The sequence below is a fragment of the Sus scrofa genome, chromosome 6 (assembly GCF_054392235.1).
Source record: "Sus scrofa isolate SSC_HxYL_T2T_F1_AM1 chromosome 6, Sscrofa_HxYL_maternal_Yorkshire_Landrace_v2.0, whole genome shotgun sequence".
NCBI classification, from domain to species: Eukaryota; Metazoa; Chordata; class Mammalia; order Artiodactyla; family Suidae; genus Sus; species Sus scrofa.
Window position 1 is genome coordinate 52,710,296 of NC_139388.1, and position 22,424 is coordinate 52,732,719.

The 22,424-nt window shown below is 51.7% G+C and overlaps 3 protein-coding genes and 1 long non-coding RNA gene across 11 annotated transcripts in view; 2 read left to right on the forward strand and 2 right to left on the reverse strand.

Moving 5' to 3' along the window:
* Positions 1–283: 283 nt before the first annotated feature.
* Positions 284–7,006, reverse strand: SERTAD3 (SERTA domain containing 3). 3 transcript variants are annotated; one of them, XM_084958415.1, is made up of 2 exons: positions 5,001–7,006; positions 284–1,529 (listed from the first exon to the last, which is right to left on the reverse strand). In XM_084958415.1, the coding sequence occupies exon 2, from the start codon at positions 1,521–1,523 to the stop codon at positions 930–932; it is 594 nt and encodes a 197-aa protein (XP_084814541.1). In that variant the 5' UTR covers positions 1,524–1,529; positions 5,001–7,006; the 3' UTR covers positions 284–929.
* On the forward strand, positions 4,064–15,708 carry LOC102158315 (uncharacterized). 3 transcript variants are annotated; one of them, XR_014806150.1, is made up of 4 exons: positions 4,064–4,250; positions 4,520–4,667; positions 11,030–11,391; positions 12,754–13,245. It is a non-coding gene; the product is annotated as an uncharacterized LOC102158315 (long non-coding RNA). The 3 variants fall into 3 exon arrangements; XR_014806149.1 differs by having other exon boundaries at positions 11,197–11,391; XR_001303673.3 differs by lacking the exon at positions 4,064–4,250 and having other exon boundaries at positions 4,400–4,667; positions 11,197–11,391; positions 12,754–15,708.
* Positions 6,763–19,608, reverse strand: BLVRB (biliverdin reductase B). The gene is made up of 5 exons (XM_003355917.5): positions 19,472–19,608; positions 14,281–14,445; positions 14,055–14,144; positions 12,299–12,427; positions 6,763–7,006 (listed from the first exon to the last, which is right to left on the reverse strand). The coding sequence occupies exons 1-5, from the start codon at positions 19,548–19,550 to the stop codon at positions 6,849–6,851; spliced, it is 621 nt and encodes a 206-aa protein (XP_003355965.1). The 5' UTR covers positions 19,551–19,608; the 3' UTR covers positions 6,763–6,848.
* A 1,415-nt stretch (positions 19,609–21,023) lies between these two features.
* Positions 21,024–22,424, forward strand: part of SPTBN4 (spectrin beta, non-erythrocytic 4) — an 83,065-nt gene continuing 81,664 nt past the window's right edge. For all 4 annotated transcript variants that reach the window (XR_014806204.1, XM_021094394.2, XM_084960886.1 and 1 more), the window contains exon 1: positions 21,024–21,174. Coding sequence is in view for 3 of the 4 variants with exons in the window: in XM_021094394.2 (XP_020950053.2) it covers positions 21,031–21,174 (144 nt within the window). In the remaining variant the exon portion in view is untranslated. The remainder of the gene's footprint in view (positions 21,175–22,424) is intronic.

Genomic DNA, 22,424 nt, shown 5'->3' on the forward strand with positions numbered 1-22,424 from the left:
CCTACACCAGAGCCACAGCAACACCAGATCCAAGCCGCGTGTGCGACCTACGCCACAGCTCACGGCAACTCCAGATCCTTAACCCACTGAGCCAGGCCAGGGATCAAACCTGCAACCTCATGGTTCCTAGTCAGATTTGTTAACCACTGAGCCACAACGGGAACTCCAGGATCTATTTCGTATCCCTGCTCCAACTCTGACAGGGCAGAGATGCAGGAGTCTAGGGAACTTACCAGGTCCCTCCCACTGACCCACTAAAGTTTAGAAACTTTAGGCAACACCACCCCTTCCAAAATACTTTTATTAAAAAAAAAAAAATTACAATCAGAAAACAAAACAAAAAAACCCACCACAAAACCTGCCTTTCTATTAAATAATGCGGCATGGAGCAGTTTGGTTTCCACCCTATTGCACGTGGTCCGGCCTGGTCATGAATCAGGAGGCTGCTGGGACTGGGGTCCTATGAAGGAGGTGGGGTTCAGCCTGGGGAGGAGGCCAGCCCCTCCCATTCCCTAGAGGTGCAAGAGGCAGAAGCTGGGTTTCCATAGCAACCAGGCAGCACCTCCCTGTCATCCTTTGACAGGCCCAGCTTATCTTCCCTGAGGCCCCAGGGGACACGAGGGGAGTAGGAACTGGAGGGAAAGGCAGAAGAAATGTGGACGTGGGAAATCAGACTCCCAGAAACAGAGTCTCATTAAGGCATTTGCAACAGATAAATTAATTCAGGAAGACCCACCTTCACAGAAGGCTGCGATAACCAGACACACACACACATGCAAGACAGTTTGTGGAACCCTGAAATGGGAGCAAAGGAGGCCACAGTTACTGCTTAAAGCCTCCATATAAACACACACACACAGAGTTGCATCCAGGGATTTCAGCCCACCAAGGCTGAGATGGGGAAGGAGCGCCCCCTCCCCATCAAAGTTTTAGGATCCCAGAATGATTTCCATGATGTGATCTAGTTCATTCCACTCCCAGGAACCTGGGGCACAGAAGAGGTTGTGAGGAGGCTCGGGTGGGGTCAGTGCAGGCTCCTTCTCCACTGCCGATGTGTCAATGTCCAGGAAGAAGTCATCCAGGCCGGAGTCCCCTAGGTACCGGGAGCTCAGAGCTTCTAAGAAGACCGGATCGGGCTGGGGCAATACTTCATTCTGGGGACCTGGGGGAGCCACTGGATTGGGAGGGGGCTCAGTCTCATCCATGGAGGTCTCCAGCTCCCTGAGAATAGAGCCGATGGTGGTCGACAGGGAGAAGTCCTCCTCGCCCAGGAAGAGGGGCTCGGGGGGCAGGGCAGGTGCAGGCGTCAGGCAAAGCGCTGCTTGGAGTTGTTGGAGGGTGTTGTGGATGAGGACATGCCTTCGAAGGCTGGGTGCTCGGGGGCCCAGGCTTCGCTGGACTTTGTCTAGGGAGATGCGGAGCAGGGCTTGCTGGTAGCTCCGAAGGCCTGTGGGACTCCAGTCCCACTTCTCATCCTCTTCTTCCTCCTCCAAATCTGAGTGTTTCCTCTTCAAGCCTACCATGATGCCCTGTGGTAAGAAGAGGGGCAAGTGAGACACAGCAGGGTTAGTTCAAATCCTGAATCTCCTGTATGGCTGTTGATTTTTAATGGCCCAAATAAATCTCACAAGGCTAAGGAAGAGAGTATATGTATGTGATTAACAAAACAAGATCTGGACGCAAGACACAGCTGGGTTTGAATCCCACTTACTGGCCCATGTGGCCTCCAGTAGTGAATTTACTTCCTTGAGACTCAATTTCCTCATCTACAAGGAATCTTAATTCAAGTTCTGGAGTCTTAAGGCTGTTCTTTCACAATACTCTTATTTTCAAACACGACACACACAAGACAGATACTGAGTACAGACACCTGGCCTGCAAGTAGAGATTCCTAGGGTTGACTTCTGCCTTTCACACTGCTCAGCTGTGAGATCTTGGGAAGTGATACTACACGCACAATGAACAAGAGTTCATTGCCAGTTATTTATTGAAAAAAAATTTCTTTTTAGGCCGGCACCCTGTGGCATATAGAAGTTCCCAGGCTATAGGTCAAAATCGGAGCTTCAGCTGCTGGCCTACACCACAGCCACGCCAGATCCTAGCCACATCTGTGACCTACACCGCAGCTCACGGAAACGCCTGATCGTTAACCCACTGAGCAAAGCCAGGGATTGAACACCAGTCTCATGGATACTAGCTGGGTTCCTTACCGTCCAGTCACAACGGGAATTCCTCATTCAATATTTTTATTTGAGGAGTTCCCGACGAATCCGACTAGGAATCATGAGATTGCAGGTTCGATCCCTGGCCTTGCTCATTGGGTTAGGGATCCAGCATTGCCTTGAGCTGTGGTGTAGGTCGCAGACAAGGCTTGGATCTGGCGTGGCTGTGGCGAAGGCCGGCGGCTATAGCTCGGATTAGACCTCTAGCCTGGGAACCTCCACATGCCGCGGGTGCGGTCCTAGAAAAGACAAAAATATATATATTTCTTTAATTTGAAAACAAAATGAAACAAAAAATAAAATACAGGTCCACAATCACTTAAAAAATTTTTTTTTTGAATGTCTACTATATTCTAGCCACCTGGAACCCTGATAGGGAACCTATCTGTGGAGACTCTTCTTTTACAGAGAACAAATATTTTTCCTGACTGGGAGCTCTCGCAACAACAGTGAAAATACCTCCCTCACTCCCTCTGTGGTTGCCTTCAGGTTTCTCCAGCATGAGTCCGGTAGGAAAACTCGCCAGAACATTACTCACGCCAAGCCCCGCCCCCGACCAGCCCATCCAACCAGGCCCCCGCTCTCTACAGGCCCCGCCCCCTCGACGAAGTTCGAGTTCGGAACCCAGACACGCCCCAACTTGGTCCTTGGGGCTTATGGGAAATGTGGGCCAATAGCCTCCAGGTACACGTACTGACGTTGAACGCGCACTACAACCCCCGGAGGGCTCAGCAAGCCGGAGGGACGCACCTTCCCCGCCTTCCCTTAGGGCATGCGCAAAGCGGCCCGTGGTGGGTGGGGGAAGGGAACCCGGACGTCCAGCTGCCCGGCGCCCGCCGAGCCCCGCCCTCCGCTGCCTTCAGGGCTGCGGGTCTGAGCTCCACGCCCGAAACACCCCTCCCCCACCCGACTCCGATTCTAAACTGCTTTCTACCGGTCCTGCGGACCGTAGAAAGTCCCAAATTCTTCCATCAAACTACTCTCGGGTCCAGAGACCCAGGCCCCAACACATCGCTCAAAGACTTACAAATGCTCTCCGATGAGCTCTGTTCGGGCCGCTAGGTATCTGAATTTTGAGACCCTCCCCGTCAACTTTCCCCTATTCTCCGGTCTTTCAAATGCTTCTCAACCTCATCTCCGACTCCCCCTCCGGCTCCAAGACCTGACTGGGAACTCTCCTCTCCCCAGGACCCCTCTCCACCACTGCGTCTAGGAGATCGAGTCCTTGCCCCTATTTCTTTCGCTTCTCCAAATGCTCGGGATCACAGCGCAACGCCTCAAACTTTTTCCTGAACAGTAGTGCCCGACTTTAACTCGTCCCGGAGACCTGAATTATCCCAATCTTCAGATTTCCTGCCCCCAAAAGTTCCTTCCCTAGTTCTCTCGCTTCCCAAACACCCCGTGTCCCAGCTTCAGACTCCCTCCACTTGAAGACCCTGTCCCCAAAACTTCGCCTTCCTTTCAGGATCTCGAAACTCAGTCTCTCCAAACCTGCGCCCCCTACTCCCACCCATACCCCGCCTCCACAACTCTCCGGAGCGCCTCCACTTCCCTCAACCCAAGGCGGATCCCAAGCCAGGCAGCCACACCTCACCTCAACTGCCAGGTTCGCAACAACTACCTCCGGGAACGCCCGCGGCTTTGCGACCCTCCTTTGCGAGTGCTGGGTAGGGGCCGCGCTCACCACCCCGGGGCCTCTCGGTCTGGCCTCAGGCCCACCCAGCTCCGCCCGGAGCCGAGCCGCGAACCATGATTGGCTGGAGTCCTGCCCACCGCAGGGCGCGGATTGGCTAGGCGGAGCTACCGCCTGTCGCCTGGAGACGCCGGACCCGCCTTCCCCTCCTTCGCTCCGCGGACCTTTTAAAGGATTCTGACTTGCCGGGAGGCAGGGCCACCTCTCTAGGGTGGATGTTGCACCAAAACTGTTTCTTTCAACTCGGCTACTGTCCTCGCTCCAAGACCGTCTTCATTGCTCTCTGCGACCCCTTTATACCAAGCCTGGACCCAGTCGCGGAGGAAGATTGACAGGCACGCCCGGCCCCACCCCGCTTACCGGGAGGACCCCGCTGCGCCTCTCACGAAGGCCGCGCCCCTAGCTTTGGAGGGCGGACCCTGCGGAGGAGGAGGATGACGCACCGAAGGCCAGCCAATAGTTTGGTGCGGCCTGTGTTGCCTGGGAGATCTTAGCCCTTCCTCCCTCAGGATGGCACCCCTGCTGCGGGAAACTCGCTCTTGGCTCCCCACTGTCGTGGGGACAAAGTCCAAACTACTTTTTTTTTTTTTTTTTTGCCTTAAAGCCCTTCAGGTCTGGCTTGATGCACTCTCCCTTGCTCTCTACAATCCTGCCGCACCGACTGACTCACTCTTTCTAAAATGGCTCCACCGCCGTGAACAGAGATTCGGTTTTCTTCCCTGCCTTATCTTCAGTGCCTACAACAATGCCAGGTTCGTATCAAGTTCTCGAAAATGAGGGGGGAAAAAAAAAGACCTCTGGCACAACATTGTAAGTCAAAATCAAGGATACTTTTAAAAAGACCTCTGGATCTTGAAACTTTTTCCCATCCTGAAAATACGCCCTCAATTCCCAGGCTGCCTCTTGAGTCAGAACTCTTCTCAAAGTTTTCCTCTCAGTTCTGAGGCTCCAGGGATGGTCCAGACCCATTCTGGCCTCCCACAGGGTCCTGTGCTTCCCTCATCGCGACCCTGACTCCTTTGCCTGAGTCTCCCCGACCTTGGCCCTGGCCGTCACTGGATTGTGGGCCTCCTGGGGACACGTACCAATGTTATCTCACTGCTTGGTCCCCAGCATCACCTAGCACAGGGCCGGACACAAGGCAGGCGCCCAGTGAAAGAAAGTTTGTTAAATGCAGACACTGTAACAGAAGAAATAAAGCGGGAGGAAATGAGTGCGGCCGGTGCCCAGAAAGCCTGAACCAGCCCTGCCCCACCCCCACAACACGTTCCCGCCCACGGGAGGAGAGAGTTTTCTCCAGGCCGCTCCGGAGAAGGAAGGTTTAAGGCTCTTTGGACCAGTCCTCGCCGGTTGGAATTTGTCAGTCATGTAGTCCAGCTGTGTGGAGAAGAGTATAGGATGGGAATGGATTTGGGGTTGGGGGAGAGCTTTGGGGGTTAGGTAAGCGAGGAGTGGTTTGCTCAGTCCTGGGAAAGGTGTCTCTGGGGGACAAAGGTGGGGGAGAGTAGATTCCAAGAAGGGACATGATTAGGAAGAGGCAGTTCTTCCCCTCCCCGTGCCGAATCAGCCCCTTCAGGCTTCCTGTCTCAGGGTGGCCCTACTGCAACCCCACTTTCAGGATTCAGTCCTAGGTTTCCTTCTGGTGCCTCCCTCCCCTCCCAACTGTCCACTCAGGCTCCCGCCCACTCTCCCTCTCTTCCTCAAGGTCCCAGGACACCCTCTGGGTTCCCAGTCTCTACTTCTGCACCCTCCCATCCACCCGCACACAGTAGCCCAGGGAAGCTTCATAAAACACAAACCCGGAGTTCCTGTCGTGCGGCTCACCAGTAATGAACCCAACTAGTATCCATGAGGATGTAGGTTCAATCCCTGGCCTCTTGCTCAGTGGGTGAAGGATCTGGCTTTGCTGTGGCTGTGGTGTAGGATGGCAGCTGCAGCTTGGGCTCAGCCCGTAGCCTGGGACCTTCCATATGCCGTGGGTGCGGCCCTAAACAAGCAAACAAACCTGAGTGTGATCCCCCCTCCCCACCTCTCCCTTGCTCCACTCTTTGCATAAAAACTTAGACTAAAGCTCAAACTTTTACAAGGACCCTGGCCGGTTTAGCACCATAGAACAGCCTCTTGGGGTTGATCGCTCCTCCCCTCTGACCAAAGTATTAACTGTAGGGGATGGGCTTTAGTTCTTCAAAGGGGCCATGTGCTCATGTGGCCTCTTCTGCCTGGAACGCCATCACGCCTTAGAACCTTCCCTTGGCTCATTCTCACTAAACCAGGTTTCAGGTGGGACAGCTCATCTTCCACAGAACCTTCCTCAAGCTGGGTCCCTCGGCTCTCTCTGCTTCCTCCATCAGAGCCCTGGCCACTCACTCTGTGTTGTCACTGTCAGGGGCAGGGCTGTCTTCCACGTTGGACAGTGAGATCCATGAAGACAGGGTCCCCACTGTCTTCACTGGTTCCCCAGCACAGGGCCAGGTGAGGAAACAAATGGATGAATGCCCAGAAAATCTTTTTTCTCTTTTTTTTGGTCTTTTTAGGGCCAAACACACAACACATGGAGGCTCCTAAGCTAAGGAGCTGTAGCTACTGGCCTACGCCACAGCCAGCAATGCCAGATCCAAACCATATCCAAGACCTGCACTGCAGCTTGCAGCAACGCTGGATCCTTAACCCACTGAGCAAGGCCAGGGACCAAACCTGCATCCTCATGGATACTCGTCGGGTTCTTAACCCGCTGAGCCATAATGGGAACTCCTGCCTAGAAAACCTTACACAGAGGCAGACAGGGACAGTGAAGACACCCTGACAGAGCCAGGGAGAGGAAGAGACATAGAATTGGGTCTTCCTGAATAAACTGAAGCTCTTAGCTTGAGATTTATTGTTCCCATCCTTTGCTGTAGCCACAGGATGCTGTCTTCCTGGACGGGGTCAGAGCCCTATTCGTACTCGTGGGAGGGGTAGGTGTTGTGGCCGTTGTACTCATCAGTGGTGAGGCAGTGCAGCATGAAGTGGCCCAGGTCATGTTTGGAGATGACCCTAGAGGGCCCTCGTCCATCCAGGGTCACCGTGTAGGCCCCGGTCAGCGGCTGATCTCCTGTAAGGTAAAGATTGAGGGGCCAGGTAAACAGATGTCCTCCCCCGTCACCCTGCGCAGGGTCACACCAGTGACCGTCTACGGTGTGCCCAGTCCAGACGGTAGAAGATGGTGAACGAGCCAAAAGCCATGAAACCCTTCCCACGTGCAGGGTGCTAATCTGTACCCTTTACTACATTCATTCAACACATACTTTTTTTTTTTATTTTTTTTATTTTTAAGGCCATACCCACGGCATATGGAGGTTCCCAGGCTAGGGGTTGAATCGGAGCTGTAGCTGCCGGCCTACACTACAGCCACAGCAATGTCTGCAACCTATACCAGACCCTTAACCCACTGAGCGAGGCCAGGGATTGAACCCACGTCCTCATGGATACTAGTCAGGTTCATTAACCACTGAGCCACAACGGGAACTCCTTTTCAACAAATCCTATTGATGACCTATTATGTACCAGGTGCTGGGCATGCAGCAAGGGACAAAATAGACAAGGCAACTAGTAAGAAAGTAGAATATGTTAGATGGTGAGAAATATGTTAGATGGAGAGAAATGAAGCAGAGAATGGGCTAGGACCTATTAATTCTATCTTACAAGTGGGCAAACAGTCTCAGAGAGAGGAAGTCACATCCCAGGGTTGCAAAGGGTCATTTACTTCCCAGTGGCTCTGGGATCCCCTGCCCTTCCAGAGGCATGACCTGGCAGCTACAGGGGCATCTGATAAGTGGGTTAAGGATCCAGCATTGTCACTGCAGCAGCTCAGGTTGCTGCTGTGGCTCAGGTTCAGTCCCTGGCCTGAGAACTTCTACATACTGCAGGTGCAGCCAAAAGGACAAAATAATAATATGTGAGAGTGACCTGCAGTGTCCCAGCACAGGGACAACCTGGAATCACATGCAATAAGAAATACACACCCTTACTCATATGGCATCCCTGCCAAAAATGTTTAAACTTAGTCTGTGAGAAAACAATCACAAAAATCCAGAAAGTGGGATTTTTTTTTTTTAGTCAAGCCAGAGGCATGCAAAGTTCTGGGGACAGGAACGAACCCAGGCCATAGCAGTGACCATGCCGATCCTCAACCCACGAGGCCACCAGGAACTCCCAGAATGTGGGATACTTTAAGAGACACCTGGCCAGAGTTCCCATCATGGCGCAGTGGTTAACGAATATGACTAGGAACCATGAGGTTGCGGGTTCGATCCTTGGCCTCACTCAGTGAGTTGACGATCCGGCGTTGCCGTGAGCTGTGGTGTAGGTCGCAGATGTGGTTTGGATCCTGCATTGCTGTGGCTCTGGCGTAGGCCAGTGGCTACAGCTCCAATTAGACTCCTAGCCTGGGAACCTCCATATGCCGCAGGAGTGGCCCTAGAAAAGTCAAAAAAAAAAAAAAAAAAAAAAAAAAAAGGAGAGACACCTGGCCTATTATGTTTGATGTTATGAAAATCACTTTCAAAAAAAAAATAGGGAGTTCCCTGGTGGTCTAGTGGTGAGGATTTGGCCCTTTCACCACTGCAGCTCTGGTTCAGTCCCTGGTCTGGGAACTGAGATCCCACATCAAGCTGCTGCATGTGGCAGCCAGAAAAAAACAAAAAAACAAAAAAACCCCCAAAAAACTAAGGCTTTATTGAGATAGAATTCCCATACCAGACAATTCATGCATTTAAAGTGAAAACAAAAAACAAACAAAAAAACAACACATAATTCTGGATTGGATCTTGATTTTGAGGAAAGGGGAGACTGAAAGATATTTTTTGGCAATTGTGGAAATCTGAATAGGGCATGGATACTAAATGATGTGATAGAGTTAATTCAATCCCCTTGGTGCAATAATGGTACCATGGTTTGTTCCCAAATATTTCTTCTTGGGAGATGCCTGTCAAGAGGTTCTAGGAGTAGAGTGTGCTGATGTCTGCTACCTGCTTTCGAATGGTTCAGCAAAAAAAAAAAAAGAAAAAAGAAAAGAAAAAGGAAACAGACACACAGACACAAACTTATTTAAAAATGCATATATATATCACATATGTATTCATATATACACATTAGATGCAGGCATAGACAATAGGTAGGTAGGTAGGTAGATAGATAGATAGATAGGAAGAAAGAAAACAGGCCAGAAGTTCACGCTCTGGTGCAGTGGGCTAAAAATCCAACTGCAGGAGCTCCCCCGTGGCTCAGCACTTAACGAACCCAACTAGCATCTATGAGGATGCAGGTTCGATCCCTGGCCTCACTCAGTGGGTTAAGGATCTGGTATGGCTGTGAGCTGTGGTGTAGGTCGCAGATATGGCTCAGATCCTGTGTTGCTGTGGCTGTGGCGTAGGCCGGCGGTTGCAGCTCCCATTGGACCCCTAGCCTGGGAATCTCCATATGCTGAGGGTGTGGCCTTAAAAAGACAACAACAACAAAAATATACAACTGCAGCATCTTGGGTTCCTGCAGAGGTGTGAGTTCAATCCCCTGCCTGGCAGTGGGTTAAAGGATCCAGCGTTGCCACAGCTGCAGCATAGATCACAACTGCAGCTCAGATTCCATCCCTGGCCTGGGAACTTCTACATGCCACTAGTGTGGCCATATACCAAAAAAAAAAAAAAAAAAAAAGAAAGAAAGAAAGCAAATAGGCCAAAATGGATGTGTTAGACAAAGAGCTTATGGGCATTCATAAACGTTTTTAAAGAGTTCCCGTCGTGGCTCAGTGGTTAATGAATCCGACTAGAAACCATGAGGTTGCGGTTTCCATCCCTGGCCTTGTTAAGGATCTGGCGTTGCCATGAGCTGTGGTGTAGGCTGGTGGCTACAGGTCCGATTCGACCCCTAGCCTGGGAACTCCATATGCCGCGGGAGTGGCTAAAGAAAACGCAAAAAGACAAAAATAAATAAACGTTTTTACTATCTTTAACTTTTTTGGAGGTTTCACAGTTTTCACACACTAGAGTTCTCTTGTGGTTCAGTTGGTTAAGGATTTGGTGTTGTCACTGCAGTGGCTGGGGTTGTTCTTGTGGTGTGGATTCGAGCCTTGGCCTGGGAACTTCCATATGCCTTGGGAGAGGCAAAAAAAAGAAAAAAACCACCCAAACAAAAAAACCCGCCACCACCACCACCAAATCCAAAGTTTTTCACACACATACGAAAAAGAAAAATTAAAAAAAAAAAAAAAAAAAAAAGGTATTCAGAATTCCTGTTGTGGCTCAGTGGTAATGAACCCGACCAGTATCCATGAGGATGCGGGTTCAAACCTTGGCCCCGATCAGTGATCTGGTGTTGCTGTGAGCTGTGCTGTATATCATAGACGTGGCTCGGATCTATTGTTGCTATGGCTCTGGTGTAGACCAGCAGCTGCAGCTCTGATTTAACCCCTAGCCTGGAAACTTCCATATGCTGTGGGTGTAGCCCTAAAAAGCCAAAAAAAAAAAAAAAAAAAAGGGGGGGTTCCTCTTTGTTGAACAATTTTTAGGCTTGATCTCTCTGGATATTCACTTCACACCTGGGAGGTCAAGAAGTAATACAAGCCCTGTTCAGAGATCAGAAAACTGAGGCTCAGGCCATGGGCCTCAAGTCCACACTGGGCTGGGACTGGGACCTCCCCCCAGCTTTTCCACCTTACAGCTTCCCTGCTGAGTCAAAGCTTAGGATGCCCCTCCCAACAGGGTCCTGCATTGAACCTCATCACCGGAGCTTCTCTGAACCTTTAGAAGGTGTACAGGCCTCCCCTTCCTCCAGGCAGAAGGCGGAGGCCACAGCAGAACTGCTCCGTCCAGTGGGCAGGCAAATGTGAGGGAGAGGGGGCGGGGGATATGCTGAGGTTGTGGGATAGAAATCCTATAAAACTGGATTGTGATGATCATTGTACAACTATAAATGTAATAAATTCATGGAGTAAAAAAAAAAAAAAAAAAAAAAAAAAAAAAAAGCACTTTGCCCAGATCTTAAAACAAACAAAAACAACACACGTGAGGGAGATATAAGCGCCGGGCTGGGGCCTCTGCACGGCTGTTCCCTCATGCCAGAATGTTCTTCCTTCCCCCAGACGCTCACCTGATCCCCTCCCTCAGGGCGCAAAGCCGCAAAGCCATCTCTTGGAGCCTCTGCTAAAAGCATCGCGCCACGACTCTCTTCACGGAGCTGCGTGTTTGTACTCAGCAGAGCAGCCCACAGCGGTAATATGAGTCATCTTTCGTTTGTCTCCCCTGCTAGAAATGGAAGCCTCACGAGAGCAGAGATGACATCGCTGTTCCTGGTGTTGGTGGCCAGGCCCACACTAGAAATGCACACACTCAAGGGACATCTGCAAATGAATGAATGTCTCCCAGTCGGATGTTGTGTCTCTCTGGACGTGGAGGCCAGGCCTGGGAGGGGAAAAGAGGGTTCCCTCCACAACACCACCTAGAGGTGAGGCATCTTCCCTGGTATTGGTTCATTGGACAAATAACTTACAGGGCACCTACTACCCACCAAGCCCTCTTCTGGGCACTAGGAACCCAACTGTGATCAAAAAAAGACAAAATCCATGCCTTCAAACAAAACTTCAAACCTCAAAATTCTAGTGAGGGGGACACACACTATATAAGAAAGAAATGGTGTGGAGTTCCCTGGTGGCTCAGTGGGTTAAGGACCTGGCATTGTCACTGGTGTGTGGCTTGGACTGCTGCTGTAGTGTGAGTTCGATCCCTGGCTCAGGGACTTCTGCGTGCTACAGGCGTGACCAAAAAAACCCAAAAAACAAAAACAAGATAAAATCAAGTGGGAAAGAGAACAAACACTGTGAAGGGAAGGTTTGCTATTTTATTTTTAAATTTATTTTCTTTTTGGCCAAGTGCACAGCATGCAGATGTTCCTGGGCCAGGGATTGAATCTGAGCCACAGCAGCAACATGAGCTTTGCAGTGACAACACCAGATCCTTTTTTTTGGGGGGTCTTTTTAGGGCCACACTTGGGGCATATGGAGGTTCCCAGGCTAGGGGTCCAACTGTAGCTGCAGCTGCCGGCCTACACCACAGCCACAGCAATGTGGGATCTGAAGCTTGTCTGCCACCTCCACCACAGCTCACGGCAATGCCGGATCCTTAACCCACTGAGTGAGGCCAGGGGTTGGACTCGAATCCTCATGGATACTAGTCTGGTTCGTTACTGCTGAGCCACAACGGGAACTCTGACAACACAGGATCCTTAACCCTCTTTGACACCAGTGAACTCCAGGTGTGCAGTTTTCAATAGGCCAGGAAGGGCTGGCAGATCTCCCCAGAGGACAGGAGGGGGCAGGCTGGTGGTCCCCGCAGTTGGGTCCCTGCCCACTCACCTATGTGTGGTGGCATCACTGCCACATACTTCAGGCCCGACTCCTGCAGTATCTTGTGCATCCGGATGTGGTCATCCGTTACGTCCTGCAGTCTGGGGGGCACCTTGGACGGGTCCCACAGTAGGAAGGCTGGTGGGGGAGGACACAGGGCAGGATCAGCCAAGGCTTGAGGACAGCCTGGCCAGGCCACAGCCTGCAGGTCTCCTTCCAGGACAAGCCCCTTTGGGGCTCCCTGCCACCCTCCAGTTGCTCCAGGCAGAAACACAGGTGCCATCCTAGGCTCCAGTTTCTTCACGGCTCACATGGCTGTGATCACTTCTCATCCTACCTGCTCCTACCTACCTTCTGCCTGGTCTCCCTGCTCCTACTGCCACCTCTGTTCCCTGGGCACGGCCACAGGGGGCCTGTGAACACCCAGAGGGGTTGGAACTCATCTGTGGCCCCTTCTTCCTCAGGATAAAAGCAAAGGAGCCCAAGGAGGCCCCACCTGACCCGGCCCCATCTGCTCCCTGACCTAGCGGCTGAACACGCCCCTTCACTTAGTCTGCTACAGCCACGCTTTGGCCGCGCAGCCCTGCCAAAAGCTGAGCCCTCTGCCTGGAGTCCCCTTGCTCTCCGCATTCCTCCTTCGTGTCACTTCCCCTCCCTGGGAGGCAACTGGTGTGATGAAACAGAGGTGAGACGTGTGGACTGTGGAGACACACCACCAGCCACAAGCTGTGTGATCTCGGGTAAGCTGATGGGCCTTTCTGTGCCTCCACTCCCTTACCATACAAGGGAGGCACTAAGAACGGCTGCTATTTACTGAGCACCTACTATGTGCCACTGTGAGTGAAGTACTACTCAAAGGAGTTTTGAGAGGATTAAGTGGCATTCATTGGTTAGGCACTGGGTGCCCAGCACACAGTAAGTGCTCAATAAACAAATGCTGGTAGCATTGACTGCTCCTCTTGTGTACCCTGAAGGCTTCCTTTCAGATTATTCAGGGAACTCTTTTCTTTGTCTTTTTTCTTTTTAGGGCCGCACCCGCGGCATATGGAGGTTCCCAGGCTGGGGGTCTCACCGGAGCTGCAGCTGCCGGCCTATGCCAGAGCCACAGCAACGCGGGTTCCTGGCCGCATCTGTGACCTACACCACAGCTCAGGGCAATGCCGGATCCTTAACCCACTGAGCACGGCCAGGGATCGAACCTGAAACCTCATGGTTAGCAGTTGGATTCATTTCCGCTGTGCCACAATGGGAACTCCTTCTTCTAAATTTTTATTGCATTTCATTTTTAGCAGGGCAACTATTTGTATAATCCGATCTCCTCATAAATTGGGAGCTCTGAGGGTAGAGAACTGGCCGGTGTAGCCAGGGCTCTGCCACTTCCTCTATGACGCTCTCCCTGACCTCTTCTCAGCCTGGGTCAGACACCTCCTCTGGGCCCCCAGAGCCCTCGAGGCTTCCCTCACCCCAGCCCTGATGCCTCTGCCCAGGCACCCGGCAACCCTGGCCTTGACTGCTCTGGCCGGTCACTGTTTGATGAGGGCTCCTCTGCCACTTCCCTCCTATTTGTGAGACTCACAAGGGCAGGGCCCAGGGCTGTACTGTGTTTCTGGCATTACCCAGCAAGATTCGGGCACACCGTTGGTGCTCAATAAATGCACAGTAATTTAGGGTGGCTCCCATGCCACCTCGTGGAAGCCCCCTGGGACTGCCCATCCGGTACCCAAGCCCCACTCTTCAGCCCCACCCGGATGACCCTGCCACCCACCCGAGGTGCAGGCTACGACCTTGTCCACGCCATGGGCCTTCATGGCCGCCACAATGTTCCGGGCACCCTCGGACATCACTGTGGTAGGACCTTAGAGGAGACAGAGAGTGGCTGTCACTGCTGGGCGGCGGCGGCGGCGGGGGTGGCAGGGGCGGGGCTGGGGGAGGGGGTGGCGCTGGGGGCCGAGGTGTAGGGGTGGGCCGTGGGCAGAGAGGGGGCTCAGTACTGAGGTCATTGCGGGTGCCCAAGAGCACGATGATGGCGTCCTGCCCGGCCACGGTCTTGTCCACATCGGCCGCCTGCCGAACGTCGCCCACGACCACGTGGGCCGGCTGGGGCCCCTCTGCAGGCAGCCTAGAGACGTCCCGCACCAGCACTGTCACCTCATAACCTGCAGGCAAAGAGGGCAGAGAGGCAGGTCAGTGGGCTTGTGGGCGGGTACTCCTGGGCTCCAGGGGCTGGGTCCTGGAGGGTGCGATGAACCCCCAAATCCCTGGCCCGGGTCTCCTGTACTGGGATGATGGTCTTCAAACATTTTTGCCGGCATCCCCACAATTGATATTCAGCTGGTTGTTAAAACAGGGTGATACCTTCATGCTGGGTCATAGATAACCTGCCCTTATGATTCTGGGGGACTCCTCTGCATGCCCCCACCTCAACTTCCCCACCTTCCAGCAACTAAAGGGTTAATGCCTGGCCTCCCGCTGGTCTATGGCCCCTACCCTCAGGTCCTGGAGGACGCTGGGGTACAGAGAAGGACATGAGTTGCCCAAAGGTTGTCCATCATTGGGTTTGCTCCCCTGGCCTTATTTCAGAAGGTCTGGGCCCTGTCTGTTTTTTTTGTTTTTTTTTTTTGTTTTTTTTTTTTTAAGGGACGCACATGCCCAGGCTAGGGGTCCACTTGGAGCTGCAGCTGCCAGCCTGCACCGCAGCCACAGCAACACCATATGCAAACCGCGCCTGCGACCTACATCACAGCTCACAATGCTGGATCCTTAACTCACTTAGTGAGGCCAGGGATCAAACCTGCGTCCTCATGGGTACGAGTTGGGTTCTTAACCTGCTGAGTCACAACAGGAACTCCAAGGCACTGTCTTAAGTGATCGCTAAAGATGATAAACATCACCTCGGCATGTCACCTCCCAAATGAATTCTGGATGACTCTGTGTCCCCACCTCCCATACCTACACCCCTTTTTAATTTTTTACTTTTTTTTCCCACTCTTTTTCAAGTTTACAACCAACATATTTCTTCCTTTGTTTTAAACAATGGCAAAATATATTGTTTGTTTGTACTCCAAAAAAAAAAATAATTGGAGTCTCTGTAATGAACTGAATGCTTCTCCCCCCTACCCTTTTCCTGCAAAACTCATCCGCTAAAGCTCTAACCCCCAATGCGATGGTATTTGGAAATGGAGCCTCTGGGAAGTAATTAGGTTTAGATGAAGTCACCAGGGGAGGGCCCCCAGGATGGGATTAGTGTCCTTCAAAGAGGAGAGACCAGGGCTCTCTCTCTACCATGAGGACACAGCAAGAAGGCAGCCATCGATAAGCCAGGAAAAGGGCCCTCACCAGAAACCAAACCTGTTGGTCCATTGATCTTGAACTTCCCAGTTTCTATGACTGTGAGAAATAAATGTCTATTGTTTTAGCCACCCGGTCAATGGCATTTTGTTATAGCAGCCTGAGCTAAAACAGCCTCTAGGAGTTCCCTGGTGGCCTAGCAGTTAAGAATCTGACATTGTCACCGCTGTGGCTTGGGTTTGATTCCTGGCATGAGAACTTCCACATACCGCAGGTTAGGCCAAAAAAAAAAAAAAAGACAAGAAAGTGAAAAGACAATCCACAGAATGGGGGGGGAGGTTGCAAATCAAATCTTCTCCAAGAAACTTCTATTTAGAATATATAAAGAGGAGTTCGTGTCGTGGCTCAGAGGTAATAAACCTGACTAGCTAGCATCCGTGAGGATGCAAGTTCGATCCCTGGCCTCACTCAGTGGGTTAAGGATCCGGCATTGCCGTGAGCTCTGATGTAGGCTGGGAGCTGCAGCTCCAATGCAACCCCTAGCCTGGGAACCTCCATATGCTGCAGGTGCGGCCCTCAAAAGACTAAAAAAAGAAAAATAAAAAATAAATAGACTATATAAAGAACTCCTATAGCTTGATGGTAAAAGATGAGTATTCAAAACTGGACAAAAGATCTGAATAGACATCTCTCCAAAGAAAATAAATGAATGGTCGCTAAACACGTGAAAAGATACTCATTATCATCAGCCATCAGGGAGACGCAAATCAAAACCAGGGTGAAGTACCATTTCATACCCACGAGGATGGCATAACCAAAACGCCATCATAAATGCTGGCATGCACATGGGGAAACTGGAACCCTCATCCACTGCTGCTGGGAATGGTGAATGATACAGCTGCTTTGGAAAACAACCTGGCAGGTCCTCCAGAGGGTCAACATACTGTTAACATGCAACCCAGCAATTCCACTCCTAAGTATGCCCCCCATAGAAATGAAAACATTAGGTTCACACAAAAACTTGTAAGTGAATGGTGATAGAGGCATTACTCATCATAGCCAAAAAGGGGAAACAATGCAAATTTCCATTAACCGAAGGGATAAATAAAATGTGGTATAGCCATACCACCGAATGGTATTCGGCAATAAAAAGAAACGTCGCACCGATACATGCTGCGACATGCACAAACTTGGAAAAAAATATTTTTTAGTTAGTGACGAAGTCAGTCATAAAGAGCCACGTAGTGTATGATTCCATTTATGTGAATGGCCCGGAACAAACAAATCCATACAACGCCAGATCCGAGCCACATTTTCGACCTACGCCATAGCTCATGGGAACGTCAGATCCGCAACCCACTGAGTGAGGACAGGGATTGAACCCACGTCCTCAAGGATACTAGTCAGGTTCATAAATTGTGGGTATTTTGGAGGAGAAACATGTTCTCGCAAACAGTGAGAGTTTTGACACGGGCCGGGCACAAGAGTGCCCATTAGTGTTACCTTATTGGCGATTAGTGGCATTTATTGAGAGCCTTCTATGTGCCAAGTGTTGTGCTATGCTCTTTCCACAGATAAATGATTTTTTTTCCAAAAAATTTTAATAACAACTCACATTTAAATTTAAATAGCCACATGTGGCGAATGGCTACCATCACAAACTATAGTTTTAGAATTTGCAGATTTTACCTTTTACAAAGAAAACAACATTTGCAAAGACTTATTTCCAAACCTTTTCCTTTTCTTTTTTTTCCAAATCCTTTACTTCATATTTTTCTCTTAATTTTTGGCTCTTTTTTTTTGGCCACACCCAGGGCATGCAGAAATTCCCAGGCTAGGGAAGGAACTCAAGCCATGTCAGTGACAAACCAGATCCATAACCTGATGAGCCACCAGGGAACTCCTGTTAACTTTTTATTTTGAAATAAATTCAGACCTACAGGAAAGTTGTACGATCTTGATTCTCATATTTGCTTTATCTTTCTTTCCTTGTGTATATAATAATACACATAACATATATAATTATATATGTGTACAAAATGTTCCCCTAATTATGTGAGGGTAAGTTGTAGATTATGCCTCTTTTAAGCCATTTTTATCTCAACCCTCAGTACAAAATAGATTTCACTGCCTAATCCAGTATCCAAAAAAACTCTATGTATATAACTCAAACAAAAGTTTCATAAAACCCATTTTAACATGTGATACATTGATATTATTGTGACCAATTAAATATATCTCAGAACTGCACTAGGATCCATAGTTTGAAAAGCTGCAGACTACAACGATCCCACAAAGTAGGTTGTATTATATGCCCATTTTGAGGATGGGGGAAACTGAGGCAATTTTAGGTAATCAGGCCAGGACCACACAGCTATAATCTGAGTTCACTCAGCCAAGGAGTGCCTATTAAGTGCCCTTTATATGCTGGGCACCCTTTGAGGTATTTTCCATATATGACTTCATTTCATCATCACAAGAGCCCAAGGTCAAGTTCCACTAGTTCCATCCCCTCTTTGCAGATATCTAGGTACACAGATGACAAGGCATCCGACCACACCGGTGGTACGCAGTAGAGCTGGGGTTTGAAAGTGGACAGATGGGCACCAGAGTCTGTGCTAGTCAGAACTCAGCCCTACAGAATCAATGAGCTAAATAAAAGCTCAGCTCATTTAAGCCCCTCCTGTTTTGGATGGGGACAGCGAGGTTCTGGCTCGCCCGTAGCTCTGAAGGGACCTGGCAGAGTCACTGAGAAGGCAGGTGTAGTTCCGGCTGTGACCAGCAGTGTGGATAAATGAAATTCCACAGAATCCTGGTTTAAGGGAGAGGTAGTCACGTGGAAATCTGGATCATCAGGGTGACTCAGCACCTTTCAACTTCGTCCTCTACTTCCTCCTCTAGAAACGTGTATCAGCAAATTTGTTTCCCCTCTCCCCACAAGTCAAGATCCTCCCTAGGTCTTCCTGGGGAAGGGGGAGAGCTGCAGGCCTAATGGGGAACTTTCAGGCAGAGTCCCTGCAAGGGAGAGCTGGGCTAGGAGACAGCTGAGAGTAGGATCCTGGCAGCCTCCACCCTTTGGGGGCACCCAGATAGTCAATATCTTCAGCATCACCAAGACCAGCAAGGGTGGGACCGTTTATCTGGAAGAGCCAGCCTCCACTGGGGGTTGGTGAACTCTGCAAGGTGGGGGCAGGGGATGGCTTATCCCCTTTCCTGGAGCAACTCCATATTTTCAGCCCTCGTTGGCTTTCCTAGGACCAGTGTCCCCAAGTCTTCAGTGACCTACCTTCCATCAGGTGCTCACGGCAACACACTCCCCAGCCTCTTGAACTTTAAGCCTTGGTGTCCAAACCAAGAACTTTTAGCAGCTGAGAGCATGTGCTGGGTACAAATAACAACACTGCCACTTTCTGGCTGGGTGACAGTGGACAAGTCACTCTCTGGGCCTCAGTTTTCTCATCTGTCAAGTGAGGTGATACTAGTTCCCATCTCACCTGAGAGCTGGGACTATTTAATACAAATGAAGAGAAGGCAGAGCTGGGAGTCCCATGCCTGGCTTAGTTAAGCCCTTGCTGGGTGTGCAAACCACTACCGCCCACCACCACCACCACCACCACCACCACCACCACCATCACCACCACCACCACCATAACAGCATTTCATAAGAGCATTGGATTTAAACTTGTCACCACAGTCCCCTAGCCTCCCAGGGCCAATTCCTTTCCCTTGGACTCACATAAAATTGGACCTCATACTGTCCCCAACCTCTGCCCCCGTGGCCACTTGCTTTGCCCCTGAGTCCTCACACACCAAGGCACACCGGGTCCCATGATGTCCCTTCCTAAAGTTCTGGCCCTGCACCCGGTGACATCCCATGCCCGCCCCAGCTCATGCCTGCTTGCACCGCCTGCGCCAGGGTGGTGAGCCCGGTTCTGCCAGTGGCGCCGAAGATCGCAATCTTCTTGACAGACATGCTGCAGGGACGTAGGGTTGCGAGGCCGCGGAGTCACAGGACGCGCGGGAACCGACTGGCTGCTGGGCCGCCCTCTGCGTCCTTCCCTAGCGGGAGGAACGGGGCGGGGCCGCCCCGAGGGCCACGCCTCAGCCCACCTCCAGCCTCAGGCTTAGGCTGAGGAGCGAGTCCAAAAGGCCACGCCTCCAGCTAAGAATAGGGTGGGCGGGGCGGGCCAGCACCGCCCTCTGGGCCCGCCACTTAGACTGGGAGGCGTGGCTGTATCCGGCCATCGATTCAAGTGGCCCCGGGGCTCCGCCTCCGCGCTCCAGCCTCCCAGGGGGAGGCGGGGCGAGCTCGGGCCACGCCCACCGCTCTCTCCTCACTCACGCCCCTTCTCTCTGGGCCACAAGGCAGATCGGAGATTCACACTAAGCCCCAGGGCCTCCTCGAGGTTGCAAGGGAAGAAAGGGAGGGAGGACGGTGTGGGTGTGACACTGTGTAACTGCGTGTCTGTGAGCCCATGTGACCCTGAGTGTCTCTGTAAACAACCCCAAGGGAGACCATAATTGTGGGTGACACCATGTGCCATCTGCTGTGTACAACACCTTATTACAGTGTGAGACTGTGTGACGCTACGTGTGGCAAGTTATTGTGTGACCTTGTAGTGTCACTAAGTGACAGTGTGTCAGTCTGTGATGCTGTGTGCATCCATGACTCTGGGGTATATTGTGTGAGTGTGGAACACGTGTGCGATGTGTTACATGCGATTATGTGACTCAGAGTGTGACAGTGTGTGACACTGCATGTGTCATGTGAGGTGTGTGACACTGACACCATTTGAGTGTGGCTGTGGGTGTTACTGTTGTGTTTCTATTTGTGAACTCTATGTGATGTATGAGTGTGACGGTGCAGGATGTGTGACCTTCATGTGAGTGTGCAACTGATGTGACAAGTTTGAGTGTGAAAAAGTGTGTGACACTGTGTGATGGTGAAGCTGTGTGTGATGTGTATGACACTCTTTGTGACCCCATGTTAGTGTGTGACATATGTGTGTTTGTATATGACTCCAAGTGAATGGTGGTGGCACTATTCGAGTGTTCTACAGTGTGTGACGCTGTCGGGCACTGTTCCAGGGCGCGACTTCGTGTGAGCTTGTGACTGCGTGAGACAGTTTGAATATTTGACCCTGCGTGACCCCATGTAAGGGGGTAACAGCGTGAGCGTGTGGATATGAATAGTATTTGTGACGCTGTATGTGACCCCGTATGTGTGTGGCCGTGTGGGAGTGTGCGACCCCGTGGGAATGTGTGTGTGTGACGCTACCACCGGCCCCTGCAGCTGTGCAGCGCACGCTGTGGCCGGGTGTGTGACCGCGCGTGGGCCAGCGCCGCGGGCGGCCGGGGTTGGCGGGAGACCGCGGGCGGGAGGGGGTCCGGGGGCGCGCCGAGCGCGACGGCCGCGCGAGCCGGAGGAGGCGCGCCGGCGGCGGCGGCGGCGCATGCGGATCTGGCCGAGCGGCGGGGCTGGTGGGGCCGAGCAGAGCCGGGCCGGGCCGGGCCGGGCCGGGCCGCGGACACCAACAGGGAGGGCAGTCGGGCACTGCCAGCAGCGGGGACAGCGGCACCGGCCGCCGCGGGCCCAGGTGAGCGGTGGCGTGGGGGCGGATAGTCCCTCCCTCCGGCATCTCCCCACCTGCCCGAGCATCCCTTCCCCGCGCACGCTGGGCTTGGCCTGACCCCTCAGGGTCTCCACGGCTGGGGGAGGTGGAGGGTCAATGGCAGAGGGAGCCCCCAGCCCTCAACCCCGTCCAGCCTCCGCGCCGTGCGTGGGTCTTCCACCCAAGCCTTGTCCTTCCCAGGCCCCCTCCTTGAGGACGGTGACTGGACTGCAGGGAGAGAGAGGCGCGGCCTTGGAAGGGTTAAAGCATCCGCTTCCAGGTCCCATCCCCAGCTTCGCACCGGGCCAGGCTTTCCTGGGGCTGCTGGACACCCCCGTCCACCTCCCCCACCGCCTTCTCCCTTCCTTCTCTGTTGAATCACGTAATGGCCAAGGCTGTTCCTCGCGGGCCTGAGAGCTCCCAAAGTGCTAAGTGTCTCTCCATCTCCCAAGTACCCTCCATGGAGGAAACAGCTGTGCTCACCATTTGACAGGGAGGGAAACTGAGGCACAGAGAAGCCAAGTCAAAAATGATGGGGCTTAAAGATACAGAAAGAATAAAGCAGGGCTTGAACTCATTTCTGTCTGACTCCAGCACAGACACTTTAATTGCTAAGATATGTGACTAGAGGATGGATAATAATAGCAAGGCCCCTGAATCGGGGGCTTGCTGTGTACTAGATACCATGTTCCCTGCATTAGTAATGCTCTCATCTTCAAACGCCCCTAGGAAATGGGCACTATTATTACCATTTTACAGATGAACAAACTGAGGCCCAGAGAGGGGAAGTGCCTTGGCCAAGGTCACACAGGTGGTGAGTAACCATGTGCCCACTTCCAGCTTTCCAGGGAAGAAGGGAAGAATAATTTTGGATTCCGGAGAGTCCACCGAAAGGGACAATCTCCACTACACTGACCAAGACCTAGACCTTGCCTCCCTAAAAATCTGGTGGGGTGGCAACTGTCTGGATATTTTGAGAAGGGGGACATTCACCTCCTCCAAATTCCCCTCTTTCTTAGTCTTAGAATCAGGCCTGGGGTCCCAGAGGGTGGAGGAGATGAATCTAATGTCTCCCACCCCCTTAAATTTCATATTTACAATCTGGCAGTGTTCTAGAACATGGCTCTGGAATCAGACAGTGTTCAGTGTGTCAGGTAGTTATTGCCACAATAATGCTGCATGAGAAACCACCCCCAAACTCAGTGTCTTAAAACACTAAGCATATATTTCGCCTC